Genomic DNA, 27,740 nt, shown 5'->3' with positions numbered 1-27,740 from the left:
CAAGCCAGCCTGTGTCCCCAGAAAGTGGTGTGGACTCCTGAGAGTGTGACTGGGAAAGTCTATGACTCAATTTCTTTATATATCTCTGAAGAACGGGGTCTCGTTACAGTGTCGCAGCCACCTGAGCTGTGTGGTCATGAGGTCTACTGAGTACAGAGACTGCTGCGGCTTTGCAGAGTGTGACAGCTCCTAAAGACGACAATCCATTATCTCTCTACCCTGTGAACTCCTATCACCTACTACATACCCTTAAAACTACGCAGTTAAAAGTCTTCCAACGTACTATACTGAGTTCCATTAGAATTGAAATAGGTGCAATATAGTTTATATAGTTCAATGCTTGCTGTTAATTGAAAATATTCCTTAAATATTAAAGAAAAGAAAAGATGAAGAGGCTGCAAGTGGCTGTAAGTGAGTGACACACAGAGGTTTCAGCAATGATTAAGGAAAGCTAGGAGATTGTAATCCGATCCTGGGTGAATGAAAGAGTAAAGGAGCACAGAGTGAAGACACAGAAAAGCCAGCTCTGCCATGTGCCAGGTCATTCTACCTCAGTGTACAGTTGTGGTGGAGAATATGTTTTGTGCACAAGTAATGTTTGTCATAAGTCTCCCTTGAAATATGTATTGCATGGATTCACAGCAAATGGAATAAATTATGAAATGGCCTGGTTGAGGGGGGGTGGGCGTAGGAGTAGGCTGTGAGGGCAGGGTTGCCTTAGCAAAAGCTGTGCTGGACATATTTGACCAATAAATACCCACCTGCACAACAGGGAGAAAGTGAGTGGGATTTCTAGAGAGAAGCGCTAGCAGTAATGACAGATACAGGCAAGTGTGAAGGAAGGTAACGTCTCTGGAAGAAACCTCAGCATCTCATAGACACTGGCCGGAGACGGTGGAGGGGAGGTGGCACAGATCACAGATGTCCTGAGAGGAGAAATGTGCTGGACTGGATACACGAAGACTTCATTTTTCCTGTCACTGTTCCCTAAACAGGACAGCATAACAGCTCTTTAGATGGGCTTAGGATATGTACTTAATTGGAAGAAAAACAGTATAAGGGGTGGTACGTAAGTCGCTTTTCAGTTGCTAGATAAAATACCGTGACCAAAGGATGAGGGAGATTATTTGGCTTGTGGTTGTAGACAGATAAGAGTCCATCACGGCAGGGAGGCAGGCAGCAAGTAGCAGGCACAGCAGCAGGAGCAGGAAACTCAGAGTCCACATCCGTAACTGCAAGCACAAAGCAGAAAAAGAAAACTCAAGAACAGAATAAGTCTTTAAGCTCTCAGAGCTCATCCCTGGTGATGGACTTTCTCCAGTAAGGTCATGCCTCTTAACCGCCCCCTACCCAAGAGATTCTCCAACTTGGGATCAACTGTTCAGTTGTGTGACCAGGGAGGAAGTGTGTGTGTGTGTGTGTGTGTGTGTGTGTGTGTGTGTGTGTGTGTGTGTTGTTTGTGCTCACACACATGTTTGCACATGAGCCTGGAGGCAAAGGCCAACATTTCTGTGACAACATCTAAATTGTTTCTTTGAGACAAGATCTCTCACTTTGGCTTGAAACTAGCCAAGCTGATTAGGCTGGCTGGCCAGAGAAACCCAGGCATCCACCTGTCCCCACTTCCCCAGCTCTGGGACTACAGGTTCTGCCGCCATGCCTGGCCTTCTTACATAGACTCTGGGGCCCAAACTCAAGCCCCAGTGCCTGCTGGGCAAACACTGACCAAGTCACCTCCCCAGCATCTATAATTTATTAATCTTATACAATTGAACCTCTAAACTGGTTTCTTAGCAGTATCAAAATAATTTAAAAGGTAATAGTAGGTGGGCCCAGAAAGAATCCTTCATGAAATAAGTTTGTATTAAGATGAGGCTCACGCCTGCCAGCAATTGCCACAAATGCATGCTTTTTTGGGCTCCCTAACCTGGAGCTCTATAGAGTATTAACCTAGCTGGAGAGATAAAGTGAGGGGAGTCTAGGGAAGGCTTTGCCACACAGGACCAGAAGGCTTTCTTTACTGCAAGTCTTCTTGGACACCTACTAAGCTGACATAGTAGAAGTTCCCAAGAGGTGATCCCACAGCTGATGACCACAAGGCCCTTGCCTCATGAAGGCGTTGTAGGTGCTTGAGAATTCTAAATGTCCAGACGGAAACAATCTACCACTATCCAGAGCGATTTCTATAGATTCGATACATCAGTTCACCTCCCTTTCATGGCAACACTCTGAGGGAGAGCATCATTTGAAACATGGATTTCATGAGCAGAGGGAGGCAACATAGGTAATACCTGCCCTGTGGTATTGTGGGAGCTGATGGGGACACGGAGTGACCCATCCTCTGTGGCGCCAAGTCACTCACACTGTTATCTCAGGTGAGTTGTGAACCTTACCACCAATTTCCCAAGATCTTTCTCTGTCACTGTTATTTTATGGCCACACCAAAGATTTAAGAAAGGAAAAATGAATGATTTACTCTTAGGATGGCCAAGCTCTCCTCTCTAAGCTTTGAAAATCTTCATCCCCAAAGAAGATATGATCCATAGCCAGGGCACAAATATAGGACCACATACCCAAAATTTAATCACATTTTAAAAAATTCTAAATTGTGATAAAACTGATGACTATGTCCACCTTCTTATCTTGACAAATATAATCTGACAAATCCCCAAGGGATTGGGTTCAAGTGACTTATTTGTGAATAGCTGGAGGTCTGCAAATGTACCAGATTTCCAGGAGAGCTGACAACTTCCTCCCTCCTGACTTTAGTGCTTGCTGCCAGGGAAGACTGCTCAGCGAGAACTCCATGCCCCAGGAACCAGTGCACCTCTGCTCTGTTCTGACTCTTCCCTACTGCCACCCTGTAGATGATTGGTGCCTCTGAGGCTGGCTCTCAGGATAGGCCAGGGAATAAAGCTAAGTGTCTGGGAGCTGCTAAGGGTTTTGGGCCAGGGAAGCTGCAGAGATGCTTTAGCTTTGGGGAGCCTGGCACTTGCAGAAGTAGCCCTGAATGGCAGGTCAGGGACCTATGTGGAATTTGGGAAACTGGGGATGATTCCCCTGTATGAACCACACTTTGAAAAGCTGCACTCTTCACAGATATTTTTGTTTCAAAGAGAAGTATTTCCTGTTTGAGTTTAACTACTTATGTCCCCTCGGATCAACAGTTTTCTCCCTCCCAGAGGTGGGTTGCTTTCCTATTGGCATTGAAAGGAAAAGTACCTCAGTTGTGAGAAGAACTGAAAATGATGTATTTTATCAACTGCAGCCTTGTCCGAAGGCCTCTTCTACACCATTATACATCATAGAAGTTTTTATTTTAGTTGAATTTCTGTGTGTATAGCAAATGTCAGATCACCTAACACCTGTGTGTGGACAGAAGCAGCAAAAAGATATTTATTTAAAAAAAAAAAAAAAAAAAAAAAGCATCATGGTCCAGAGCCGCGTTTGCTGGAGGAAGAGGCAGAGGTGCATCGGTGTCAGACCACTTCAGAGCAGTACCTCCCAAACATAATTTTTTTTAAATGCTGGAATAAATGGGACAGCGGCGACTAGCGTTGGTGTGAGAGCAAACTAATGATAAAGGTGGCAGTGGGGAGGAATGAGGGCTAGACCCACCATCTCTAGAGGGGAGGTCATGATCATTCGGATTGTGGACAAGGCGGTCACCTTGGCTACAGTCACATGCACTGTGTTCTCCACCCCCCCTCCCTGCCAGGATCCTGGAGCTGCAGCAGAGTGGTGACATGGACATCCTCAAGCATAAGTGGTGGCCTAAGAATGGCCAGTGTGACCTGTACTCCTCAGTGGATGCAAAGCAGAAGGGAGGAGCCCTGGACATCAAGAGCCTGGCAGGCGTGTTCTGCATCCTGGCTGCGGGGATTGTGCTCTCTTGCCTCATAGCGGTGCTGGAGACATGGTGGAGCAGGAGGAAGGGCTCCCGGGTCCCATCCAAAGAGGTACTTGATCTTGGGCCCCAGCTACAGCTGCCAGACGTCTGGTGGCTATAGTTCTGGGAGGAAGGGGGTGACACAGGCAATTGCTCTGTCTGCTTTCTTTGAAGAGTCAAAATAAGCATGTGGAGCGCAGAAGGAAAGCAAGAGCCTGTTCCCATCTAGGGTTTCTCGGGATGCATGCAGAGCAGGGGGTAGTGCCTGTGAGGATGACGGGTCTGTGTTCTGTAGCAGGCTCTGAAATTCTGAGTTTCCGGCTAGATACGAATGGTCCTACAAAGATGCCTAACAGTTTCTTTCATTTCTTTAAGACGTAGATAAGTTTGAGTCTTAAAGACTAGCCCCCAAAGAACCCCAGAACGATGCTTTCTCTTCATCATTAGTCACTGCTTCCTAACTATCTATGAAGACCTGCAGAAATGACTGTGCCTCTGGGGCTCTCCCACAACCCCCAAGTGTGCCAAATTCACATCGGGAAATCATTCTGAATTCTGTTTATCTCCCTGATGTGTCATCAGGTTTACTTCAGGGCCATACTTAAGTTTGTACAGCCATCAGTAAGAATGGTTGCAGAATTATCCATAGTGCCTCAGTGAAAGCAGCACGTGAGGTGTATCCATTACCAGAAAAGAAATGAATATAACAGAATATACTCGTCTTATTAATCTTATTACCAAAAGCTTGGAGAGTTGATGGGGAAAGCAACCTGAGTTTATTCGGTGGTTTGATTTGATGGCCAGTTTCAAAGAAAGTTTTAAACTTTCTGCCTAGCACTCGGCTGACTGATGCCTAAGGCACTCCATAGAGATTGGCTTTGATGAACAAAAAAATGATCTCTCATTTGTATATGCATGTCTGCGCGGCAGTGTTGTCTTTTGAACATCCTAATCTACAGAGTCTAAGGATCCTCGTAGCTCCTTAGATGAAAAGTAGATCAGTACCGTTTAAGAACAGCTTGGCTTACCTTGCTTCCTGCCTGTGTGAGTGATCACACACAATCCCACTACCATGGTGACTGAAATAAGAGCTGATCAAGTTTATTGCCATGTGTTCTTTGTAGGGTAAGTAAGCATCTGTATCACTGCTGACATCAAGCCCAAGCCAAAGGCCACATTAACGCAGATTGTCACTGTGACTTGGTGTTCTCCAAACACTTGCAAACGAAGGGCTCATGAGCTTCTTCTATTTTCAAATTACTACAGAAGATATTAAGTGTTTTCATTGTTATAGCTGTTGATGGATGTCTAGATTACAGTTGCCATGGGAACCACCAAATTATACATCTCAGCCTTCTGAAGTCTTGGTGATAATACAGCATTAATGGATGTTTTTTATTGGGTTTTAAATGAGAAAAGAGAAGGGGAAACAGGGCTGTACACTCCGGCAGTTTTTTATGCAGAGTATTGCATGCATGGTGGGAAAACATGACCCCTACTCTAATTTCTGATGGCCATTCCAGGTTCTGTGAACAACCGTTTTCTCCTCTTATGTTTAATGGGCATCTTTACAAGTTCACCAATTTAATTTATTGACTTTGGCTGTAAATATCACAAAGGAAATTTTATTCCTTCTCAATTCCATTTTGTCTATCCTGAAGGGTTTGCTGATAGGATTTCTCTCTGAAACTCTGAGACCTTACTGCCTTTTAAAAAAACAAACAAATAAATAAAACTTGTCACAAACATCTCCACTTAGCATAAAACTGACCCTCATTTAAAGATATTTACTCACATGTCCTAACTTGAAGTTTCCCTCGGTCCTCACAGTTGCCAGAGGCAGGTACTAGATAGCACACGCTCTGTCAAGAAGTTTCTCCTGTGCTGACTCTTTCTCAAGAAACTCATATCTCTGGCCTGTAGGGAACCACACTTAAATAGTCATTGACACATTAGTGCCCAGAAACATGTTCTAGGTCTCTTGTCTACGAATGGAAAGTGAAGACTAGGCCTACATGGTAGAAAGGATCAAGAAATGCATTTGGAATGTAACTCTGAAAGAGAAAGCATGTACAAAAGGGGAGGCGGGGGTTGAGGGGAGCCACTGGAATCAGAGCTCTGTGTGTGTCCCTGCCTGAGCCTGTCCCATGTCTTTGTAGCTGCATGTGGTGTATGCTCATTTTAAAGCTCCGTCCGCAAGGAAAGTATTTATTATAGATACTTTATCTCAAAGCCCTGTCAGTATACCCAGAAACAAGCACAGTGCCTGGCTCATGCTGGGGGCCCAGTCGATTTCTGTGAAGCAAATAGACCCCAAAGTTCAGTTAATTACATGTTTGCTGAACAAACTTTTTTTTTTTAAGCCATGGAAGCTAGTACTGATAAGAACCTTATTTTCTTTTTCTTCATCTCCAGGATGACAAGGAAATTGACCTGGAGCACCTTCATAGACGTGTAAATAGCTTGTGCACAGATGACGACAGCCCCCATAAACAGTTTTCCACCTCGTCAATTGACTTGACCCCTCTGGACATTGACACTTTGCCAACACGACAAGCCCTGGAGCAGATCAGTGATTTCAGAAACACTCACATCACCACCACCACCTTCATCCCAGAGCAGATCCAGACTCTTAGCCGCACACTCTCGGCAAAGGCTGCCTCTGGCTTCGCTTTCGGCAGTGTGCCCGAGCACCGAACTGGCCCTTTTAGGCACAGGGCTCCTAACGGGGGCTTTTTCAGGAGTCCTATCAAAACAATGTCATCTATTCCTTATCAGCCTACTCCCACTCTGGGGCTCAATCTGGGCAATGACCCCGACCGAGGCACGTCCATATGAGCAGCAGACAGCTCCGCCTATTCTAGGACTCCCCCAAAAGGAGCAACTGGGGCTAACATGGATGTGATGTTTTATTTTAAAAAAAAATCAGGATAATTAGTAACAATTCTAGTTCTCTCTCCTCATGCCCCTTCCCTGCTCTACTTCTTTTTTTTCCCCCTCTCTCTCTCTCTTTCTCCTTCTCTCTGTCTATCGCCCTCCATTTTTTCATTCCTCAACTTGTTCCCCAAGAATATAGTATTCTAGGATCCTATTAGTCCGCTCTTCATATACTGTACTTCAAGTCTAGGGAACGAGCACAGAGTCACCGAGAGCACTCGCAGGGTTGACTTTGCATATTTGCATACAGGGCTCCTGTGAGCTGCTCCTCTGTTTTTGAGACTATAATTGCAATAACCTCCGTATTTCTCCATCCTCAGCTGCAACCATAAAATTCTCCCCTGCTGTCGAGCGTCCTTTAACTGTGGACCAAAGGCAAGCCCTGCAGTGTCTGTAAAATGACTTAAAGACCATTCAGGCCACGCAATATGAGAATGCAGTTTTGTAGGATTACAAAAAGCCATTAATATGCCAGTCAAGACTACAGTTAAAATCCCCCTTGCACTGCAGCAGTGCCTGCCACCTTCATGCGATTGTACAGTACTCAAACTTTTTCTTATGTACAGTAAACTTTACCATATGGCAAGGGCCTTTATTGTGTTAAATAACTTAGTATCTCATATATACATATATATGCACCTATATAATGTGTATATATATAAATGCAGCCATTGCTATTGCAATTCATTTAATAAAGCTTTAGTTTAAAAACCAAGCATTGTGTACAGGAGCTATGATAGCGCAGGAAGCCTTTTCAGTTGGAAAGGCAGGTTGCTTTAATGTCACTCTGACCTGCGTTATTTGCCAAGAGACTATTTTATAATTTTGTTATTAAAACATCCAGGGCGATCTCATCTTTGTTCCTCGATGTACTCATTTGAATAGGTTTTGCCTTCATTACTCAGCAGTGTATAAAGCTAACCTTGATAATTTTACCTTTTGTTAATTATCTAAATGGGAAATGCCATTAGCTGAACCCCACACACAGCACAGAGAGCAGAGTTTAACCATAGATCATTGTAGGTTCAAAGTCCTCTTCCAAAGCTGCAAGCCAATCAGTGTAACTGTAGCTGGGGAGGAGCGGAAGCCCCTCAGAACTGTAGATGTGGCCTTATTTGTGTCATTCATCCCCCTACAGCAAACAGGTAACAACTGTGCTGGGCTCTCATCTGAACCCCTTTTCTACTCACTTCTACTTGGAGGCGTTCTGTCTTTTTAAAATCAGTGCCAAGTGTGTCAGCAGGGGCGACAAGCAAAAACCAGTGCCTCGTCGTGCACCGTCCTCTAAAAGTAGCATTCTTATCTGTTAGCAGCATAGAACAAGCTCCATCCATCTGTAATCCTTAAACTCGATGTGGTAAGTAGGAAGCAAGACTGTATCCTGTGTTTTCAGGCAGCTGTATGCTTACTTTGATCTCATCCATTCTGTGGCTAGGATTGCTAGAGGATCCAGCCTACGTGGTTTGCTTTAGGAGCAGTTAAGAGGTGTATTCTTAAGGTGTATTCTATTTTGATCTGAATTCTGTTCTGGGGAGCATCTTGTACTGTCACTGTTTTTTTGGTACTAAATCTTCGAATATTGTCTACTGTGTCAGGCAGAAAACTTTCTTATCCCGAGAACCACTTTGTTTCCAGGGTGACGAGTCCCGCAGTGCATGCACACCTTGTTCCCCTGTGACATTCATGTTCTCACTTACAACTCCGATTTCCAAACAGAAAAGTCTTTACAGCTATACAGGGGCACACCAGATGCCGCAGTGACTTCAGCTACCAACAAACTGTTAACCATGTACAATATTGGAAATAGGCCGATTTTGATGTATTGCCTGTTCTACAAGTGCACAAAACATTTTGGAGGCCTCAGTTATGAGTGGCAGAGCTTTCTGTGTATAATTTGTCTACATAATTTGTCTAATAAAAATGTTTTCTAAACTTGCTCTCATACTATTGAAGTCTTAACTATAAAAGTAAAAGATGCTGATCTCACTGATCTGTGTGAACTTCCCGGAAACACTGACTCCATTAAGGTACAGAACACCGGCCCTAACTAGCCAGACACCAAAGTGAGTGGCTCTCTAAAAGCCTTGCTTAAAGTTGCCCTAAGCTAATTAAAGACTGATAATCTTATATTCAAGACTATTTGAACCAACAATACATTTGTTTTTCTTCGTGGATGTCCCTGTTGGCACTTCTGGCGGACGGGGAGTTTGTCCTATTTTTTGGGAACAATGCATCCTCTATATTAATAGCAAGATGAGAAAACAAAGGAAGAAAACTGAGGGTGATTATTAAACATTGGGCTTATTAAAATATCACTTGGCTGTTCAAGAAATAACCACCATGCCCAATCTTTTAATATGAAAATTCATTTAGATTCAGAAATTATTTCTAAAACACTATTATGTCTACATTTGAACACTCTTAAATCGCTCCAACATTTAACTCAATGGATAGATGATGGTTATAAAATATGATTTAGATGAAGATCTCTATTCTAAAATTCCATCAGAAATGCTTTTGAACTGTGGGAAGGTAGGAAGCTTAAGAGAAGTAGACTAGGCCCCTCAACATTGTGACTCTGAAAACATGGCAACCTAAAAAGCTGTCTATTGCCCAGACACACTTGTTAGCCTTAGACTTGAAACCGGTCTGGAATCTCAGTGTTGAGAGTTGGCTCTGCATCCCATTCACCCAGGTACTCATCCAAGGCCTGTGGGTGTAGGGATGAGGCAGACCCTCAGGCGCTCCTGCCTCTTTCTCCCCAGGGTGCACTCTGCAGATCTCTGCTGTCCCATCCTTGATCACATGGATGTTCCCTAACCAGGTAGGACAGCAAGCACCTACTACTCTATTCAAAGCCAGAGCTTTTGGGTAGAAGTCCAAATCCCTCTTTTGTCTAGTAGCAGCTCCTTCACCCAGAATCTGCCCTGATTTGTGCCCTTTAGATCAGACTTGCTGCTACTGCAATACAAATACCTTATACCCAAGCGGTTCTATTGCATTCAAATGTCCAATTTCTCCAACCGGTGAGTTTTCTGTATTTTTATGACAAATCAGACTACAAAAAAAAAAATGTGAGGCTTCCTTTCTTACTATATTACATCTCCTTATGGGCAACTTATTTTTTTTTTTCTCAATTGTATAATTTTTTTCCATCTCCTTTATTTTAGGGTTAGAATCACCTAAAAAGATAGGTTAAAAAAGCAGACTTTTCTGAAAGGTGCTTTGCTTTGTTAATTAAAAAGAAAGAAAAAAAAAAAGATGAAAAGGCTGACTTACCCATCATACACCCAAATTCCATTACTCTAGCTGAATAGCAAGTTATTGCTGTTTCATAGTCAGATTTTTTTTTTCAGTAAAATGCGTTCTGGATTATGAATATAGTAACTAAAGGAGGTCTAAGGTCTTATGTGACTGTGCAATGTGATTGCTAAAATCTGAGCCTTTTTATTTCTTAAATTAAATCCCATAGACAATCTAAGCCTTTTGACCAGATACTATTTAATGCCTAAGAATGATAGCTATGATTACTATCTTAAGACGTTAGTAGATGTCCTTTCAATAATTACTTTAGCAGAGTACATAGAAGCTCCCTTGGGTGGAAACAACTTCCCAGACAGTAACAAACAAGTAATTAAAGCCACCACCCATCGTAGATTTGATAAGTGTCATCCAGTCCTATTAGCATGCAGAGAGAACCTGTTCTGTGAGTGCTATAGTGCAAAGTGGTTGGACATAGATAAATGAGCCCATGCATGTTAGGGACTCCGGGTGTGTACTGCCACCAGCCTTTGTCTGTTCTCCATCTGAAACTCAGGATACACAGGCCACCTCACAGCCTTTCCAAGATGGCAGAATGCATCACCCCCCCCATCCACATCAGCCCCTTTGGGCCCTCTGTACCCCAAACCCACCCTGATTGTTCTGGAGGCCAGCTATGTCTGTCTTCTGAGGTTCAGACCTCCTCCACAGCAAAGCTTTGGACATTTCCCAATGTGTTAACTTTCAGAAATGTGAATATTAAGCCAGAAGCAAACTGTTGAATCCTCTATCCTTACCGATACCTGTCTACTGTTGCACTACTGTTCATGTCACACTTGGAATAATTAGAACTTTAGAACGTTTCAAGCACTTTGCTTCAGAGACCAAACAGTTTTAATCAGGATCTTTTTCACATTGCAACTAAACCTCCAGATGACAATTTTGCCATTGGAGACACAGGACACAGTGTTCCATAGGCTGTCTGCTCTGCTGGCAGCCTCCCACTCCATCTATCCTCAGAGATGAGAGACCCTCGGGCTTTTCTCCATCTTATGGGGCTGCATAGCTGGCCTCTACCTACCACAGGGATAGACCCGGGTAAAAAGAACTCAGCCTTTCATTTCTTTCATCTAAATTCTCCACGTTTCTTTTTTTTTTTTTTTTTTTTTTTTTTTTTCTCAGTAGTTTTCATTTGCAGTGTTACCAGTAAATTGATGGCAAAAACCATACAAATTTAAATACTCCCTGCATATCTGAAGTCTCTATCCTGACTCTTCTGCTTACAATTTAGGACTAGTACCTCATTTTAAACACTTTGCACATTCTATGACATTTCGTGGGGATGGATAAGAGAAAGTGAATAAGGTTAACAAGACCATGCTGTCTTATATTGTCCACATGGCTGGTTCCACTCTATCAGAAACCAAAACCTGGGCCTGGTTTTCTTAAGAAACTACACAGACTCGCATTTGGAATTACCAGTACATTTCAAAGGGCTGAAAATATCCATGATGTGATTAGAAAATCAATTTTTTTCAAGACACCATCAATTCTCATTCATTTAAAACTAATTAAGCTTTTGGAGCAGCTGTGTTAGAAAAAGAAACAGATGTCACAAATCAAAACTGTCAGCACCAGAGAAGAGATGAAAAATATTGCTTTTAATAAATATTTTGCCTGTCACAGATTTGAAATAATACAAGTAGAAGGCAGATGTTAATTTTTCAAATAGTTACATTATATTTTTAATTGGTACTACTAAAAAATAAAAACTAAGTAGCTACTGTAGTGAATATGTTTAATTTTTAAAGACAGACATCAATGTTCTTTCTTGAAACACAGCAGATACATAGTTTAGAGACAATATATAACCTCTCTAAAGGTAAAAGATGAACACGCTTCATCTTGCCTATTTTCTCTACAAAAAGATTCATAAAAACAAGCCTTGAAGAATATATAGATATAGATATAGAGATAGATAGATAGATAGATAGATAGTTTATTTGCTATTTTCAAAGTTGCAACTATTTTTTTCAGACCTGAATAAGCCACATACTAGGTAGACACATTTCTAAGAGTTAATATTCAACTCTTTTGAAGAATTAAAGCTGGCTTTGAGATGAAGTTTGGAGCTTGCTTAGTACCTGCTTTAAGGACTTAAGTACATGTTTGTTCTTAGAAATAAAGACATGCTGGAATTAATTTGAAAATAGAGGTTACATGTCTGGCACATCTCACTCATCTTCTTCATGCCAGAAGTGGTGAATGAATAATGACATTGTCCATGTATCTTTCAGTTACTATAATTAAATGGCTTCAATCACAGTTAATGACACATCTACTTGAAATGACAGACACTAAACATCGAATATAGAAAGGTCTCACCTACAGTGAGTCTAATGCATCTCTCAAATCAGCACAGGCCAGGTGAAAATACACAACCCAGCTCCTGACTGCAAAAATGCAGAGGCAAGGAGCACACTCAGCCCTGCATGGCCAAGCATTCCCACACTCGGTCCTACATGGCCAAGCATTCCCACACTCGGTCCTACATGGCCAAGCATTCCCACACTCGGTCCTACATGGCCAAGCATTCCCACACTCGGTCCTACATGGCCAAGCATTCCCACACTCGGTCCTACATGGCCAAGCATTCCCACACTCAGTCCTACATGGCCAAGCATTCCCACACAGTCCTACATGGCTAAGCATTCCCACACTCGGTCCTACATGGCCAAGCATTCCCACACTCGGTCCTACATGACCAAGTATTCCCACACTCGGTCCCACATGGCCAAGCATTCCCACACTCGGTCCTACATGGCCAAGCATTCCTACACTTGGTCCCATCTGCCTCTCTCATGGAAACACCAAGCAAAGAATTGTTCATAAATGCAGAGAAAGCATTCTCACATGCTGAGCCTCCAGAGTTTGTTGAGGCATCCGGTAGCTCAATTACAATCAATATTTTACCTAGTTCATCCAGGTGCAGCATCCCTATGTGACGTTTGCAAGTATTACTCTATAATAAAGACTTCTGCGTGCCTGCTTAAACATTAGCATGTATGCATAAACACTAGTGAAGCCCAGTGCTCTAGAGTACCAGAGACAAACACGCTCCTGGAATCAGTCTCTGAACAAGCACCTACCACCAGCATGCATCCTGGATGGTTTCCCTGAGCACTGTGCTGACCATACTCCTTTGCCAACAGATCCCCTCATTTCGCAGGGCAAGCTGCCTGCTTGAGGAGGAGTTTTCCCTACATAGTCTGACTTTTCAGAGAGTTTGCAAAGTTGCAAGTAAAAAAAAAAAAAAAAGGAAACATTGGAAAAGTTAAATGAAAATACATGGCATACATAGCATCCGTGGATATACATTCTTTTGGGATATGGGATAACTTTAATTGTCATATCAGTAAGACAGAAAAATATTCACTGAGAAAAGTATAGGCTATGTGGATGAGATGTTTTAATTGAGTAAGTGAGAATTTAGTCTATTCAGGGCAGTGTGAAAAGGTTCAGAAAACACTTTCACAGTGGTAGACAAAGAGAAACATGGGGAGGCATGGGGAAAGGAAAAGAAGCTTGGGGAGCAATGGTAGACCACCAAGTGTGAAGTCTGAAATGTGTCTGGAGCAATCGACGGTACAGCGTGGCTGTTATAGGAAGCTAAGGCTGTACTCAAGAAGCCCATCAATTGCATCCACTCATCAGTCCAATATTCAGTGTATACTTAGGGGTATACTTAGGGGTCACTCTCTGCAAGACACCGTTTCCATACAAAAGCATAGCAGTGTTTTAAAAGGTAGGGCAAAGCACACCATTAAACCCAAAATTCCTGTCCTCGGGGGACTTACTACTGACAGAAGAAGACAGATGAATAAGCAAGATAGATCGGTAAAGAACTAGTCAATTACAAGGTAAATGCAGCAGAAAGGAAAAAAAAAAACTAAAACACAAGAGCAGGGACAGGAAAGCCAGGGTGGAGTGGGAATCCATTATTCCAAAGAAAGTAGTGAAGGAGGTCCCAGTGAGAAGGTTGTGTTGGAGGGAAATTGTAAAGGAACTAAGACAGTGAGCCTTGTTGTGGTTCAAGGAAAGAGCATTCTTGACGTCAGGGACAGACAATGCAGATGCCCTGAGGTCAGAGTGTGGGGGTGAGCTGAGGAGCTGTGGGGACAGAAATGGTGTGGGTAAAGAGCAGTTCCGAAAAGCAAGCATCCCTCCCGAAGTGGTGTGGTGAGATGCTGTGAAATGTAGGGTCTTACCCTGGAGTGTTCTGAATAAAACACAAAGTTGGGTGCTACTCTGACAGGTCAGTTACCAGGTACCAGCAAATTGCCAGCATGGTCCCACCCACCCCCTTCTGCCATTATTTTAAGTGGAGTGTTTCAAGAGTATGGGAGTGTGCTACTATGGCTGGCCATTTGGGGTTCAGTCAATGTGCTCTCAGTGAGTCTGCACCCTACAGTGCTCACAGCACTTTAAGAAGGTTGAGCTCAGAGCATGTCAGTCAATGGAAGGAAAGGGGACCAGTTAAAAAGCCTGATGCAGGGCAAAGAGGTGACTAGTTGGTAACGCCTCAGAAGCATAAGCCTGCCAGGCCAAACTCAGTCATCTGAGCCCATGAGAAGGTAGAAAAAGAGAACTGCCTGAGAAAAGTCACCCTCTGAACTTTACACAAACACTTAGTGTATGTGCAAACCACCCCCATGCTTACGTCACACACACACACACACACACACACACACACACACACACTAAATTAAAAAAGGATGACTTCATGAAGGCATATCCAATAGTTTTATGAGTTAAATATCATAATCAAAATGAGGAAAGATGGCAGAGATGGTAGACATGTTTGTGAGGAGGATTAATTGAATAGGAGTATGAGGGAGAAGAAGCCAAAGCTGATTGAGTTTTCAAATCCACGCGCAAAAGAAAAGTGAAAGACACTGAGCAGAGGTGCGCTGAGGCCATTCTCCCTTCCCTTCGGCTGAGATCTCAGAAAGGAAGCATAGATTGAAGGACAGGTATCTGTTGTCTTCCACTGCAAGCATGTGATGTGCATTCGTACCCAGTGGTACGTACTTATGAGTGTGCTGCAGAGTCCATGGTTTTAAATTGGGGCTCCCTGGAGTCCTGAGGGCATTTCTCGGGATCTATGAGGTGCACGGTTGAGGGGAGGCCCACTGGGCTTCAGTCAGAGCTATTCTGATTGCATCCCTTCATATCCTGAACCTTCCTCTTAAGATACGCTCCACCATCAGGGAGCACAGTTCTGAGGAGTGACCAACTCTACTACAGGGCACAGAGCTTTTAAATTCCTACCACCAATTAGGCTCTTCCGCTTTCACGTGGTTTTTGTCCTGTGTTGGACACTGCTCACAGCTGTGTCTTTGAAATGCTGCAAAACAAGACTCATCAATTACCCACATCAACCACCACATTTTCCAGTTGGTGAAGACAGAACTAACCAAACTGTCCTTTGACATGGTGACAAAGACCCAAAACTTATGAGAAAGTCTTGAAATTGATCCCGAATCTTCTGTGTCCATAGCAAGAAAAATAGATAAAGCAGGTCTCCTAGGCAGGATGGTGGCACACACGCAGGAGTCATAGACAGATGAATCTCTGTGACTTCCAGGGTAGCTTGGTCTCCACAGCAAGTTACAGGACAGCCAGTGCTACATAGAGAGACCTTGTCCCAAAAACAAAACAGAAGGCAAACAAAGAAGCAGACCTCCTTCTATGAGGCTCCTGAGAATCATGGAACAGATAAACCTGATTTCAACCTGAAGCTATTTCCAAATACAGACTTACCTTCCAAGAGGAATGGATTGAGGTTAACACAGGTACAAATTCCTGCCATGCACAGTCAGCACACATTGACTATGTCAAGTCAAATGGTGTTGACATTAACCATGTTTGGTTCAACAAAATTGCTTTGTGCTTTAAGACCCAAGTCTATTTCAACTTGAGAGTTCTGAAGGTACGTGTGTAATGCAGTCAAGAACACTCAAAGAGATGAAAAGATCAGTCTGATCTATTCTCAGAGCTTCCTTGCTGGCAGCTGAGGAGGTGAGCACTCATGGGGGAGCACTCACTAAGGAGGTGCCATCAAAACCACCACTTGGGTTTCACTCAGAATGGCACTTGTTAACCTTCTCCTGTCAACACTGAACCTACTGCAATGGACCCCTTTAAGGAAATCAAAGATAACTTTCCAGTTCTAAGAAAAAGAAAATCATATTGCTTAATGTGATAACAAAGCAGATAGTATGTATCCTTACAAATTTAACGAAGTTTTGTAAGCCTGCTTTTCAAGTTGTTTGAGAATACGTTTCCTTGCCATCTACTCTTGCCTCACATGAGTCACACACGTATGTATAATCTTCTTCCCTATAGACTCTATAGTATAGAGGAAAGTAGTACGTGAGTTGTGTGCACACATTGCCTGGGATATCTGTTCAATGCAGCAATGTCTCCGCAGTTTGGGGGAAGGGTATGTGTTTCCAAATCACAATTTTAAGATTTTGTAACATAGGTCCTCCTCTAGGATTTCAAGTGTGGAGAAACATAACCCACTGTCTTCAGGAAACATTATCTGCTCACAACTGCCTATAAACCCAGCTCCAGGGCATCTGATGCCCTCCCCTGCCCTCTGTGGGCGTACATGCATAGGCACACATTCCCAAAGAACACAGAAGTAATAAAAACAAATGACAAAAATAACAAAACTGAGAGACTGAAAAGTCAAGTAACTTGACTAAGGTCATAAATTAATAAGTGAGCCAAGCATATTTCATATCCACATCTCTTACATTCAAAGCCATACCCTTCCCACCTTCTCCAAGATCAGCAAGAGATGAAAGGGGATACGTGATTCTTTTACCTACATGAACATTCTCCAAGGAGCTATATCCATTATGAAGACCCATGAGAGTCAGTTGGTCTATGGTAACTATATATATATATATATATATATATATATATATATATATATATATATATATATATATATGCTATTAGTAGAAAATAAAACCTTACACAAGATGAATATAAGTGATTATGCATCATGAATTAGAAGACATAACTGATTTCAAGAAGTCCCTGCCAGATTAGCTCATGTGCCAGAAAGCCTATCCTAGTCACAGGACAGCAAACCTATCTCCCATATCACAAGACAGATAACCTATACCCCCTATGCACAGGCCAGCAAAACTATCCCCATTATCACAGGGGATAGTTCAGCAACACTTCTGCCTTCGTCTATCTTAGTGCCCTCTAATGGAAACATGAGAAAAACCAACCTTTATGTCATGTACTCTCTGGCACCCACATCACAGTCCATTTTTATAGCATCTTATTGGAGCCACGGCTGCAGGTCACCCAAACTCATTCTTCCAGTTCTCTTATACACATTTCTCAGGTAAGGCGCGTCAAGACTTTAACTTTGGCTGTGGTATCTGTGGTACACTCACTAGCTAACAGCAAGGACCTTAGGTGAGGCCGTTCCTAAATGCAGGTCATGCTAGGCAGTTGCCAAAGAGTGTGTGAGCTGAGGAAGCGAGTTATGACAATTATAAATACAGAGGGAGACTAAACAAGCACTGAGAAAAAAGAAAATGGGAGCAAATGACTAAAAAGTAGGAGCTAACTCCAGAAGCTGTGCCCAAGAGACTCCATATCTAGAGATATTGGAATACCTATGCTTACTGATGCTGCTCATGACAGCAAAGAAATGGAATCAACACTCATGGCCATCAACAGACAAGTAGGTAATGAAAATGTGGCACCCATACACAAAAGAGATTTTTCTGCTTTAAAAAAAAAAAAAAAAAAAAAGCAAACTCGTGAAATATGCAGGAAAATGAATGTAGCTAGAAACTCATAAGTGACATAACCCAGACTCAGAGAGACAAATAGTGAATGTTTTCTCTCACGGATGGGTCCTCCTTCTATTAGTATTTATGTTGCTTATGTGGAAGTGAGTGTGGGCTGAGGTGAGAATGCTAGAAAGGGGTCCATGAGAAGGACAAAGGAGGCTTTAAGCTGTGAAAGTAAGAAAGGTGAGAGAACACATGTGATGTGGAAATTGTCAGGGGGACCCTGGGTGGGGGTATGCAGTGGACACATGGGGTCACAGAGGAGGAGGAGGAGGAGGAGGAGGAGGGTAGGGCAGAATCCATCAAAATGAGGGATGTATAAAATGCTATAAAAAATCTGTTGCTTTGTATAGCAATTAAAAATAAGTAAATAAAAGCAGGCTATAGAAAATAGGGCCATGGCTTAAAGAAGAAGAAGAAGAAGAAGAAGAAGAAGGAGGAGGAGGAGGAGGAGGAGGAGGAGGAGGAGGAGGAGGAGGAGAAGTCCTGTAGAGACATACAGAGAAGATGCAGAAGAACTGATCTGCTGATGTATTTGACACCTATTGTGTACTTTGTGAGTGCACTACTCATACACAGAGGTGAACACACACTCACACACACACACCACCACCACCACCACCACCATCACCATCACCAGCAGCAGGCACTGCAGGCACTCAGATATGAGACTACTACTATTACAGAGCTATTTTATTTTAAGGGGTTTCATGTCTGTGCACAACTCCAGCATGAGGTAAAGGATGTTGTGCTCCACAAAACTGACACCACAGATTACAAGGAATTTAGAGAAAGGATTGAAGACGACTTGCTCTTCCAGATCTCGCTTTCCTGGAAAACAGCATGACATCCAGAAAAAATGATGTCTGCTTCGTATCTAAAAATAGCCCACACTGCTTGAGAATTCGAAGGAAGGCCAGCTCTCCTTTCCCTGGGGTGACAAAATACTGGTGGGGAGGATGGTTTTGGCAGCTGGCCTCAAAAGCTGGATATAATGTCCGCATGTGCAGCACAGAGGGAGACCTTTTTTAAGAAAGGGGAAACGGATGAGCCAAGCCACAGAAGAGGAAAGTACATCTCACACTCAGGACAATGAAGTAGCTTGGCGGGAATATATGGCCTGTAAAGAGCAGTAAGGACAGAAAATGACACAACTACAGAAACCTAAGGTGAGCCACTCACCCACCGTTTGCATTGCATCTCTTTTCCAACCCAGCCCGTATCTGAACAGCTGTGAGTATCAGAATCGTGGCGATGTTTACAGTCAGCTGGGGAAGACAGACACGTCAACAGGCAATGACAATAAATTGTGAGAAGCGCGATCACAGAAGACATAAAACGTGATTTGCAACCCAGAACAGAGCTAGGCAAAGCTCCCAAGAGGATCCGATTCCAAATTAAACCAGAGAGATCACTGCGAGTTCCCCCAGGCAAAGGAAATAGGGACCCTTCAGACATCTGTTCCAAGCGCTGAAGCAAGGAAAGCCGAACTGGAAAGAGATGGAGAAGGAAAGAGCTAAGAGTTGCTGGAAGCAGTAGAAGAGAGCCTGGCTCCACACAAAGCGCATCAAAGAGAGTTTGTATCACTTCCCAGTGAGATGGTTTGAGAGTGAGACAAGATCTGAGGGGTGGCCCTGCTGGGAATCCTCACTGCAGTGAGAGGGCAGACTTCTAGTCCCAAGGTGTCGGGATGGGGTCAGGGCTCTGGGCTTCAGGTATACCAGGGAGCCACCAAAGTTTTAGGTGTGAGGAGTGAGGTGAGGAATACGCGAGCTTATTTAACACAAGGTCCATTCTGAGAACAGAACCAAGTGCGACGAACTTTATCAAAGGACAAAAGCATTCATTTATTTAACACCCGACAAGAGAGCTGGGAGAGTGAATGGAGAACGGGTGCTCCCAGGGGTCAAAAGGAGATTTGTTCAATAGGAATCATCAATCTTGTCAAGTACTGAGAGAACATGGCTACCTATTAGAGCTAGGATCTTGGAAGGCCCGAGGACTTTGGGAAGTACAATATTCAGGCAAAAGAGGAGGGTGAGGAGGAGGCAGAGGAGAAAGGGGAGGAAGAAATGAGGAGGAGGAAGAGAAAGAGGAAGAGGAGGGTTAAAGATGCTAGAAACCACAGCTAGGCAACAGATGTGGAAGGAGGAATAAGGACCCTGGAGCCTGGTGATGAAGCAAGGACAGCTTGCTCATGGGAAAAAGTGAGAGTATGCTGTTCATTTGCTCATTTGTTCCAGAGCAGGAAAGACTTGAGGCTTTTATGCAAAGGAGAAGGCAGCTGTAATGAACATTGAAAATGGAGCAATCAGTGGGAATCAAGAAGTAAACAGGGCTGGGACCCATGGCACAAGTCCTCCAGGGCAGGAATACGAATCTCATTGTGATGTCACAGAAAGACCAAAGTGAGATATATTTAGATGTAACCTTCTGGGTTCAGTAGCTGGGCAGTGGACATGAACTCGGCTGGATTCTGGGTTGTTATATATCATTGGTGAAGATGAATGTTTGAAGCTATAAGAATAAAGAATAGGAGGACCCATTAGAGAAACATAGAAGCCCAATGTTCACTGTGGAGGATTCAGCTGGCCTAATGATGGCATGATCTAAATAGATAAGAGTTTTTCAACCATCACTGGCAGCCTTCTTTTAGGCAGAGAAGGTAGAGCTGATGGATTATCTGGGGGTTTTTGCTTTAATACAACTATGCAAACGTAGCAGGGAGACTATTCTAAGTGACACTAAACTAAAATCAATATTCAACATCCTGTTCAATACTATGTGAAGTACAGAGAGAAGCCACATTACAGGAAATAAATAACACTATCTGCCAGTAAAATATGTCCCTTCACTCCTGGAAAACCTATTAGGTGAACCTAATAAAGTATTTTTCAATCACACAAAATTCACAACAACCAGAGGATCGTCTTTTATACGATGATTCAAAAGCCAAATTCCAAAGTGCACACCAGTAGTCAGGAGGTTGAGGCAAGCAGGTTGTGAGTCAAAGGACAATCTAGGTGATATAGTGAGAAAGTGTTTGTGTTAGTGCTGCACGGATGGGGGAAGAAGGGGAGGGGAGCAGAGGAAGGAGAAGAAAAGAGAAGGGAACATAAAAAGAAAAGAGGAAAAGAAAAAGAGTGTGGGGTGTCTTTTGGTCCCATTTAGGACTGAACTCTCCATGGTCTCTCGTTCTTTGCACCTTGACCAAGGTTGAGCCTCTGCGTTAATCTCTATCTCCAAAGAAGATTCTCTGAATAGCTACCAAAAAAAAAAAAAAAAAAAAAAAAAAAAAAAAAAAAAAAGCACTGAGTGGGCATCTATGGCACACCCCTCCCCCAGAGGCTCAGGAGTCATCATTGGAGAGGAGGCACGAAGACTAAGAGCCAGAGACGATGGAAGACAACAAGGAAACTGCATTATCCACAGAGACCAGTTACACACATGAACTCACAGTGGTTGTGACAGCATTCTCAAGACCTACATAAGGTCAAGCCAGATAAACTCCCAGCAGGAAAGTGGGGATCTAGGCACAGAGCCACACCCCTAACTGAAACCCTGCTGTCAACTGACAGCTGCTGAAGGGAAACCCTTTTTTTGTCAATAGTGTGACTCTGCTAGCTCAACTCTGCTTCAGTGAAAAGCCACTGATCCAAGAGTACATGGACAGCACAAACTGGACCTGATAGGTTTGTTTTATTTTTAAGACAAAAGTTGGGTGAGTAAGGGAGGATGAGTAGGGGAACTGACAGGATCAAAGTACATTAAGTGAAGTTCCCAAGGGGCTAATTTTAAGAATGGAAAACGAAAGGCCTTCTAGACACATCAGAGCTGGTACACATGTGAACTCACAGGGGCCTGCATGGGTCTACACCAGATGTGATCCTAAAGCTGAAAGAAGTGGACACACACTCATCCCTAACCCAGAAGCTATCTCCAATTGATAATCACTTGTAAATGAAAAATTAATTTCGTGCAAGTAGTCTCACTAGGGAAACAAACCACTGTTAAGAACAGACCCCTTGCCCATCCATAGACGGCCAGCACAAAATGAATTCAATGGCACCTTCAGAGGTGCGTTGTCTCATAATGTTAAGTCATCTTTCTACCTTATGGATCCTTTGCCTAACTATTACGGCTTCCTGTTCTGTGATTTGATGAGATTCCTGAGTGTGTGGACATGTGTGTCTCTGCAACTATATGTGTTTCTTGTGCTTTTTCTTTGGCTCTTTTTCTTGCTTGGTTGTTTTGTCATATTCCAACTTACTTGCTTTTATTTTATTATTTTATTTTATTATTGTTCCTTAGATGCCTCTTTGTTTTCTAAGAAGAGACAAAAAGAAAATGGATCCAGATGGGAGGGAAATTGGGGAAAGAAAGTGGAAGAATGTGAAGTGAGGGGAAAATCATAATATAATGTATGAAAAAACTATTTTCAATAAAAGAAAAATAGAAAAGAAGGAATGGAAAGGTAGGAATATAGCCCAGTGGTAGAGTGCTTGCCTCACATCACAAGGCCCTGGGGTTCCGCTGTAGGCCCCTCCCCTAAAATGGACCCCTGGTTTTATTCTGATCTACAAATTTGGAGCTAGCTTTTTGATATCCAGTGGTTGGTAAGGTAGTAAAAATACATTAAGGATTATGAGGAGAAAAGCGGAAAACTTCAGGACTATTTAGGTGAATCACACCTAAAGTAATGCAAGGCATGTTCTCCTGTGTTCTGCTGGCTTGTTCCACGGCCAATCAAAGCAGTTTTGTTAAGCATCTGGCCTGACTGCCGTGAAGGGTGAGGGATGCTAGAAAGCTTTGCAACTATCTAAATATAAACAGGCTTTTTCAAAGATGTCAGGAAAATGAAAAGAAAAGCATATTGGGAGAAAATAACTGGTGCTGGATCAGAGATGATAAACGTGGGTCTATCTGAGGTCAGAATTAAGGAAAAAAAATAAATAAATAAAGCCAGCAGCCAAGGTAAGGCTGGTTCCAGTCAGTACACCCCAAGTGCACAGTATCTTCTTTCTCAGATTGTGTTTCCCCTTGTATGGCTCCCAAACAGAATGTATCACTTCCCTACGTCTTGTTCTTTTTCCTCCTTCCAGTGCATGTATACAGGTTGGGCTCAGAGGCTGTCCCTGCCTCATTACTCTGGCACAAAAGGGTTCTTATTACCTTGAGGATTGTAAATCTTTCATTGACTAGCAGAGTCTACTATGGCTGCTGGTGTAGCTGTAGGAAGGTGAATTCCATACAGAGATTCAAGGCAGGAAGTCTGCAGGACCACAGGCTGGGTGAAAAGTTTGAGAATTGAGAAAAAGACAAACTTTGGCTGGAGGCACGTCATATTTGTTATGAAAGTAAAATTCCCCAGGGGGGAATTTAAACAACGAAGTCTTGAAAACATAAAAACAAAGATTCCGACTGAAATTTTGGAACTGAAGTCTCCAGATAAGGAAACAAGAGCCTCAGTCCACCACACAAACAGGAAGTGTATGAGGGGTGGGTGTGTTGGTTTATTTAATCGCCTCACGGTGTGTATTTACATCAAAAGGTCACATACACCAACCTAGGAAAGTCCATTGGTCAGACATCGCAACTCCATTCAGTCATTCTTCGATTTGTCTTGTTTTCGTTGCATAATCTAATATGTTGATGTGCTTCTAGAACGTGGCACAGCCCACATCACACACTCACACACAGCATAAGGATACAAAAATCGGTTTTCCTGGGATGCATTGACAACGCATCTCACCTAGGCCCCCAAGTGGTGGTTCTGGGGAGTAACAGGCTGACCCCATATGTCAATTGTGTAAGCCTAGGCACGTTACCCCAGTCTCTCTTTCATTTCCCTCATCTGTAAAGTGGAAATGGTGATAACACATACCAAATGATAACACACATGGAATAACACTGCTGACAGCATTGATTTCTCAATGTCAATCCCTTAGCTCATGTCTCTGTTCACTGTAGCCTCCAAACCATGTTATAATAGCACTTCCATTGAACACGGTGCATGTGTCAGCAAAAATATGGATCCTAGAAGAGGGAGAAGTACAGAAAAAACTGATTTTTTAAATCTTTGAGGCCCATCATAAAAAAAAGTCTTTTTGGGAGTAGTGTACAAATCAAAGCACAGGTGTTAGGCACCCAGTTACTGAGCATTTGTAAATACTCACAAAACTACAATGTTAAATTATGTTAAAGGACATTTGGACTTGAGATAAATTGGAAGAGCTGTAAATTGTGCTCCTGTGGGTTCAAAGGCAGACTTTGTAGTGTGTGCATTAGATCAAGGGGAAGGTCTGCTCTGTTACTGGGTTGTGCTTTATCTTAAATGGAAGCAGGACTTTGAGAATGCCAGCCACGCTCTCCAATGGCGTATCAGTGAAGCACGCCTCTTTATGCAAATGGTAACAGACTAACACCAGACTGAAGGGGTTCTTTTAAAAGCCTTTCTTATTTCCTATCAAAAAAAAAAAAAAGACTGCTATGCTGGGATCTAGCCTATGGCCCATGTCTGCTAGGCAAGTATTCACCACTAGGCTGTATCCCAAGCCCCTTTTTACTTTTTGAATGATGGAGAGTTGCTATGCTTTCTAGGTTCTGGACTCGATAACCCAGTCTGGATTGTACTTGCGATTCTTGTCTTATCCCTCCAATTAGCTGGATCACCATCCTGTGCTACAGTTAAAGAAGTTGTTAAATTTTAAGGTGAATTGGCAAAAATACACATTGCCCTTCCTGTATTCTTGTGATTCCTGCTGTCATTTGTATAGCCAGATGGTGGCGCTGTGGTTCCATATGTTGAAATTTTAGCTTTATTTTGTTTTCAGCAAGTGATAACATTTTTATTTTTATTTATTTATTTATTTTGGACTGGCCTTCTTTTGAAAGAAAAAAAAACAATGATTTAAAACCTTTTCAATTTTATCATTAGCAACAGATAAACTGGGTGCTTGGATGCTTGGTCATTTACAATAGTCTATTTAAAACTCAATGCCTTTGTGAGTCCCCAGAGGTGGATTACAGGATCAATTCAAAGTCACATGTCCTGCCTGCCTTTGGTTGGCTGTATCTAGCACTCTCATGTACTCTGTTGGTGTTAGTGAGCCACCGTCTTCTTTTAATCCGACATTACAAAACGATGATGGTCTTGGCCCACTGGTGCAATGGGCTATTTTCTTTCTGACCCACATCATTTGCAACATCCATTTTATTTCCATCTAGAAGGAAATTCATGCTGCATGACCCTGATGCTGTAGGTGAAGGCTCCCAGGGGCACATGCTAGGTATTCAGGTTCTCACGTCAGAGAACAATGCAGTGGACCAGGGACCCATGTGTGAAATAGACATAGAGGCAGCTTGCTCAGAAAGGAAGACCACTCCCAAGAATAGGAGTGAGCTGGAGAGCTGAGGGAAAAGCCACCAAAGGACCCCACAGCGCTTGAAACACAGCATGTGTCTCTCTCAGTTTTGATTAGCTTGAGCTTTTCTTGAACATGCTCAGTTTGTTGTATGAAGCACAGGTAGTCAAGGACTTCCAGTCTTTCTGTGCCAACTGGCTGGTTTTGTTCTTGTTTTGAGACAGCGGCATCTCAGTATGTGGCCCTGGCTGTCCCGGAACTCACTATGTAGAAAAAAATGGCCTCAAACTCAAGAGACCTGCCTGCCTCTGCCTCCCAAGGGCTGAAATTAAAGGCATGCACCACTAGCAGGGTGCTAGTGTTGTGATCCCAGCACTTAGGAAATAGACACAGGAGAATTACAAGTTTTGAGGCCAGATTTGGCTACACAGTGAATTTGGAGCCAGCCTGTAGCATAGGAGACCCTGTCTCAAATCCCACACCCTCAAAATTAGGGCATCCTGAATCAAGAGACCTGTTAATACACTGCAGGTAGAAAATGAAGCTCCGGAGGGAGTCGTCACAAGAAGCAAGGTGCAAATTTTGCTCTACACAACCAGGTCACTTGTGATCCCTCTGCAGCCTCTCTCCTGGCCAAGTTGCCCCAGTGGAGGATGAGTAGAGCTAGATTCAGGGTCACTTACAAGGGCCACATCCAAGGCACCACCTGTTCTTCTACATGGAGCCACATCTACCCCAAGCAGGCCCTTCCCAGCCATGTCCTTCTGGTGCATAGCCTCACTCTTCTAGGTGAACTCTGAACCCATGTGTAAGAATTTTAGCTATAGCTTTCTGTACCCACTATGTTCCCCACCCCATGGAAAGCAGTTTCCCCTCTAAATAAAAGTTGACTTACACTATGTCTTGCAGATAGGGACAATATTTTAATCGTAAACTGGCTTCATAACTGAGATTTCTGAATTGGACTTACTAAAAGCCAATGAATAGGAAAGTGTGTTCCACTTGCCTTTATGTGTACAGGAAGCCACTCCTAGGCCCCATGTTATGGAACAATAAGTGAATAAACAACACATGTGCTCCTAGACTTAACAGTGAGTGCAGACCTTTAGAAAACTTCTGTTCCTGAAGAATGCCTGATTCATCTTTCCCTAATTCCATTTTGTCAGGCAACTCCCATCCCTCCTACACAGGAGTTGATCTTGGATACGAGATAATACTGTTCCATGCAGTTCTATGGGAACTCCATTTGATGACTCTCAGTCCCTAACCCACTCCTGTCTCTATCAATTATTTTTCAAAATCATATATTGAGCTATTCTTAAGCACAGTGACTTGTGAGGCCCCTTCCCAGATTCCACCATTCCTCTTATGCCTTTCCTGAGAATGAGATGTCAAAAGGATAAAACCAAGCCTCAAGGTTTTAAGCATCTCCTGAGACATGAGAGAGAGGGGGTGGAGAGAGAGGGAGAGAGAGAGATGGAAGTAAATGCTATCATCTTTGAGATCTGGTTCTCCCTGTATATTATAGCATTTTCCTTCAGATTTAAGTCTAAAAAGAAAGATGAAATGGCAAAAGGCCTTTTATCACTTAAGCAGTTACAATCCTAAACTGATGTGGCAGTTTCTTTGAAAAATGAATACTTTCTTATTTCTTCTCTAGGAAACAAAATAAAGCAGGATTTACCTGACTGCAGATTTCCTTTAGTGGAGCTGTGGACAAGATAGACAACAATTTATTTCCACCGTGAGCGTTTCTCCAAACTACAAAATCACACTCACAGCCATGCTACCAGGGTGTCCCTCCTCTGCGGCATAAATGATAGGTCGCTTTGAGATGGCAGGGGCAGTCTGCAGAGTTTTATTTCCAGGGAGACAGGGCAGGATTTGCTGCTATGCAGACTGAATAATGTTGGAAGCCAACATCATGTCACATTTTGTGTGCACTTTCCAAAGATTAATCCAAGCGTTACAAATGGGACACAGACTGCCATTGTCCCAGGGACACTTTAATAACCCACACCTACAATATTCAACCTGTTGTTTGCACAGGGACAACTTTGGGACACAAAAACCCACCAGAACAACTCAGGGAAGGAGGCGCGGAAAGGCAGAGCCCCAGGCGCCAGCATCTCCCCATCCCATCGTTCATGGCAAATGAATCTGTTCAGAGTTCATTTATGCCTGAGGGTGGGGGTCGCCGCCTGCTTTCTTCAAAGTCTCCCTAGAATAGGCGCTTGAATGTGCAGCTTGCCCACTCGCTCTCTCACTTGAGCGGCACTCAGGCGGCGGTAGGGTTTCCCAACTGCAGGTGATTTGTGCTTCGTTTTGCATAAAACAGCTCAGACGAAGTAATTCCGGTCCTCTGCGAGTAAAGCGAGCCACTGTCTCTTGGACTGCGCT

The 27,740-nt window shown here is 43.1% G+C and overlaps 1 protein-coding gene across 2 annotated transcripts in view; it reads left to right on the top strand.

Moving 5' to 3' along the window:
* Grid2 (glutamate ionotropic receptor delta type subunit 2) overlaps positions 1 to 27,740 on the top strand; it is a 1,403,143-nt gene that overhangs the window by 1,362,913 nt on the left and 12,490 nt on the right. Inside the window, exons 15-16 of one of the 2 annotated variants that reach the window (XM_051152253.1) lie at positions 3,719 to 3,959; positions 6,305 to 6,863. In XM_051152253.1, the coding sequence (XP_051008210.1) occupies positions 3,719 to 3,959; positions 6,305 to 6,727 (664 nt within the window). In that variant the 3' untranslated portion in view covers positions 6,728 to 6,863. Of the gene's footprint in view, positions 1 to 3,718; positions 3,960 to 6,304; positions 6,864 to 27,740 lie in introns of those variants that run through there. The other variant, XM_051152254.1, reaches the window with a different exon arrangement.

The sequence above is a fragment of the Acomys russatus genome, chromosome 10, assembly GCF_903995435.1.
Source record: "Acomys russatus chromosome 10, mAcoRus1.1, whole genome shotgun sequence".
Taxonomy (NCBI): domain Eukaryota; kingdom Metazoa; phylum Chordata; class Mammalia; order Rodentia; family Muridae; genus Acomys; species Acomys russatus.
Note: the sequence above shows the minus strand (reverse complement) of the source record. Positions and strands in the feature narration are given on the sequence as shown.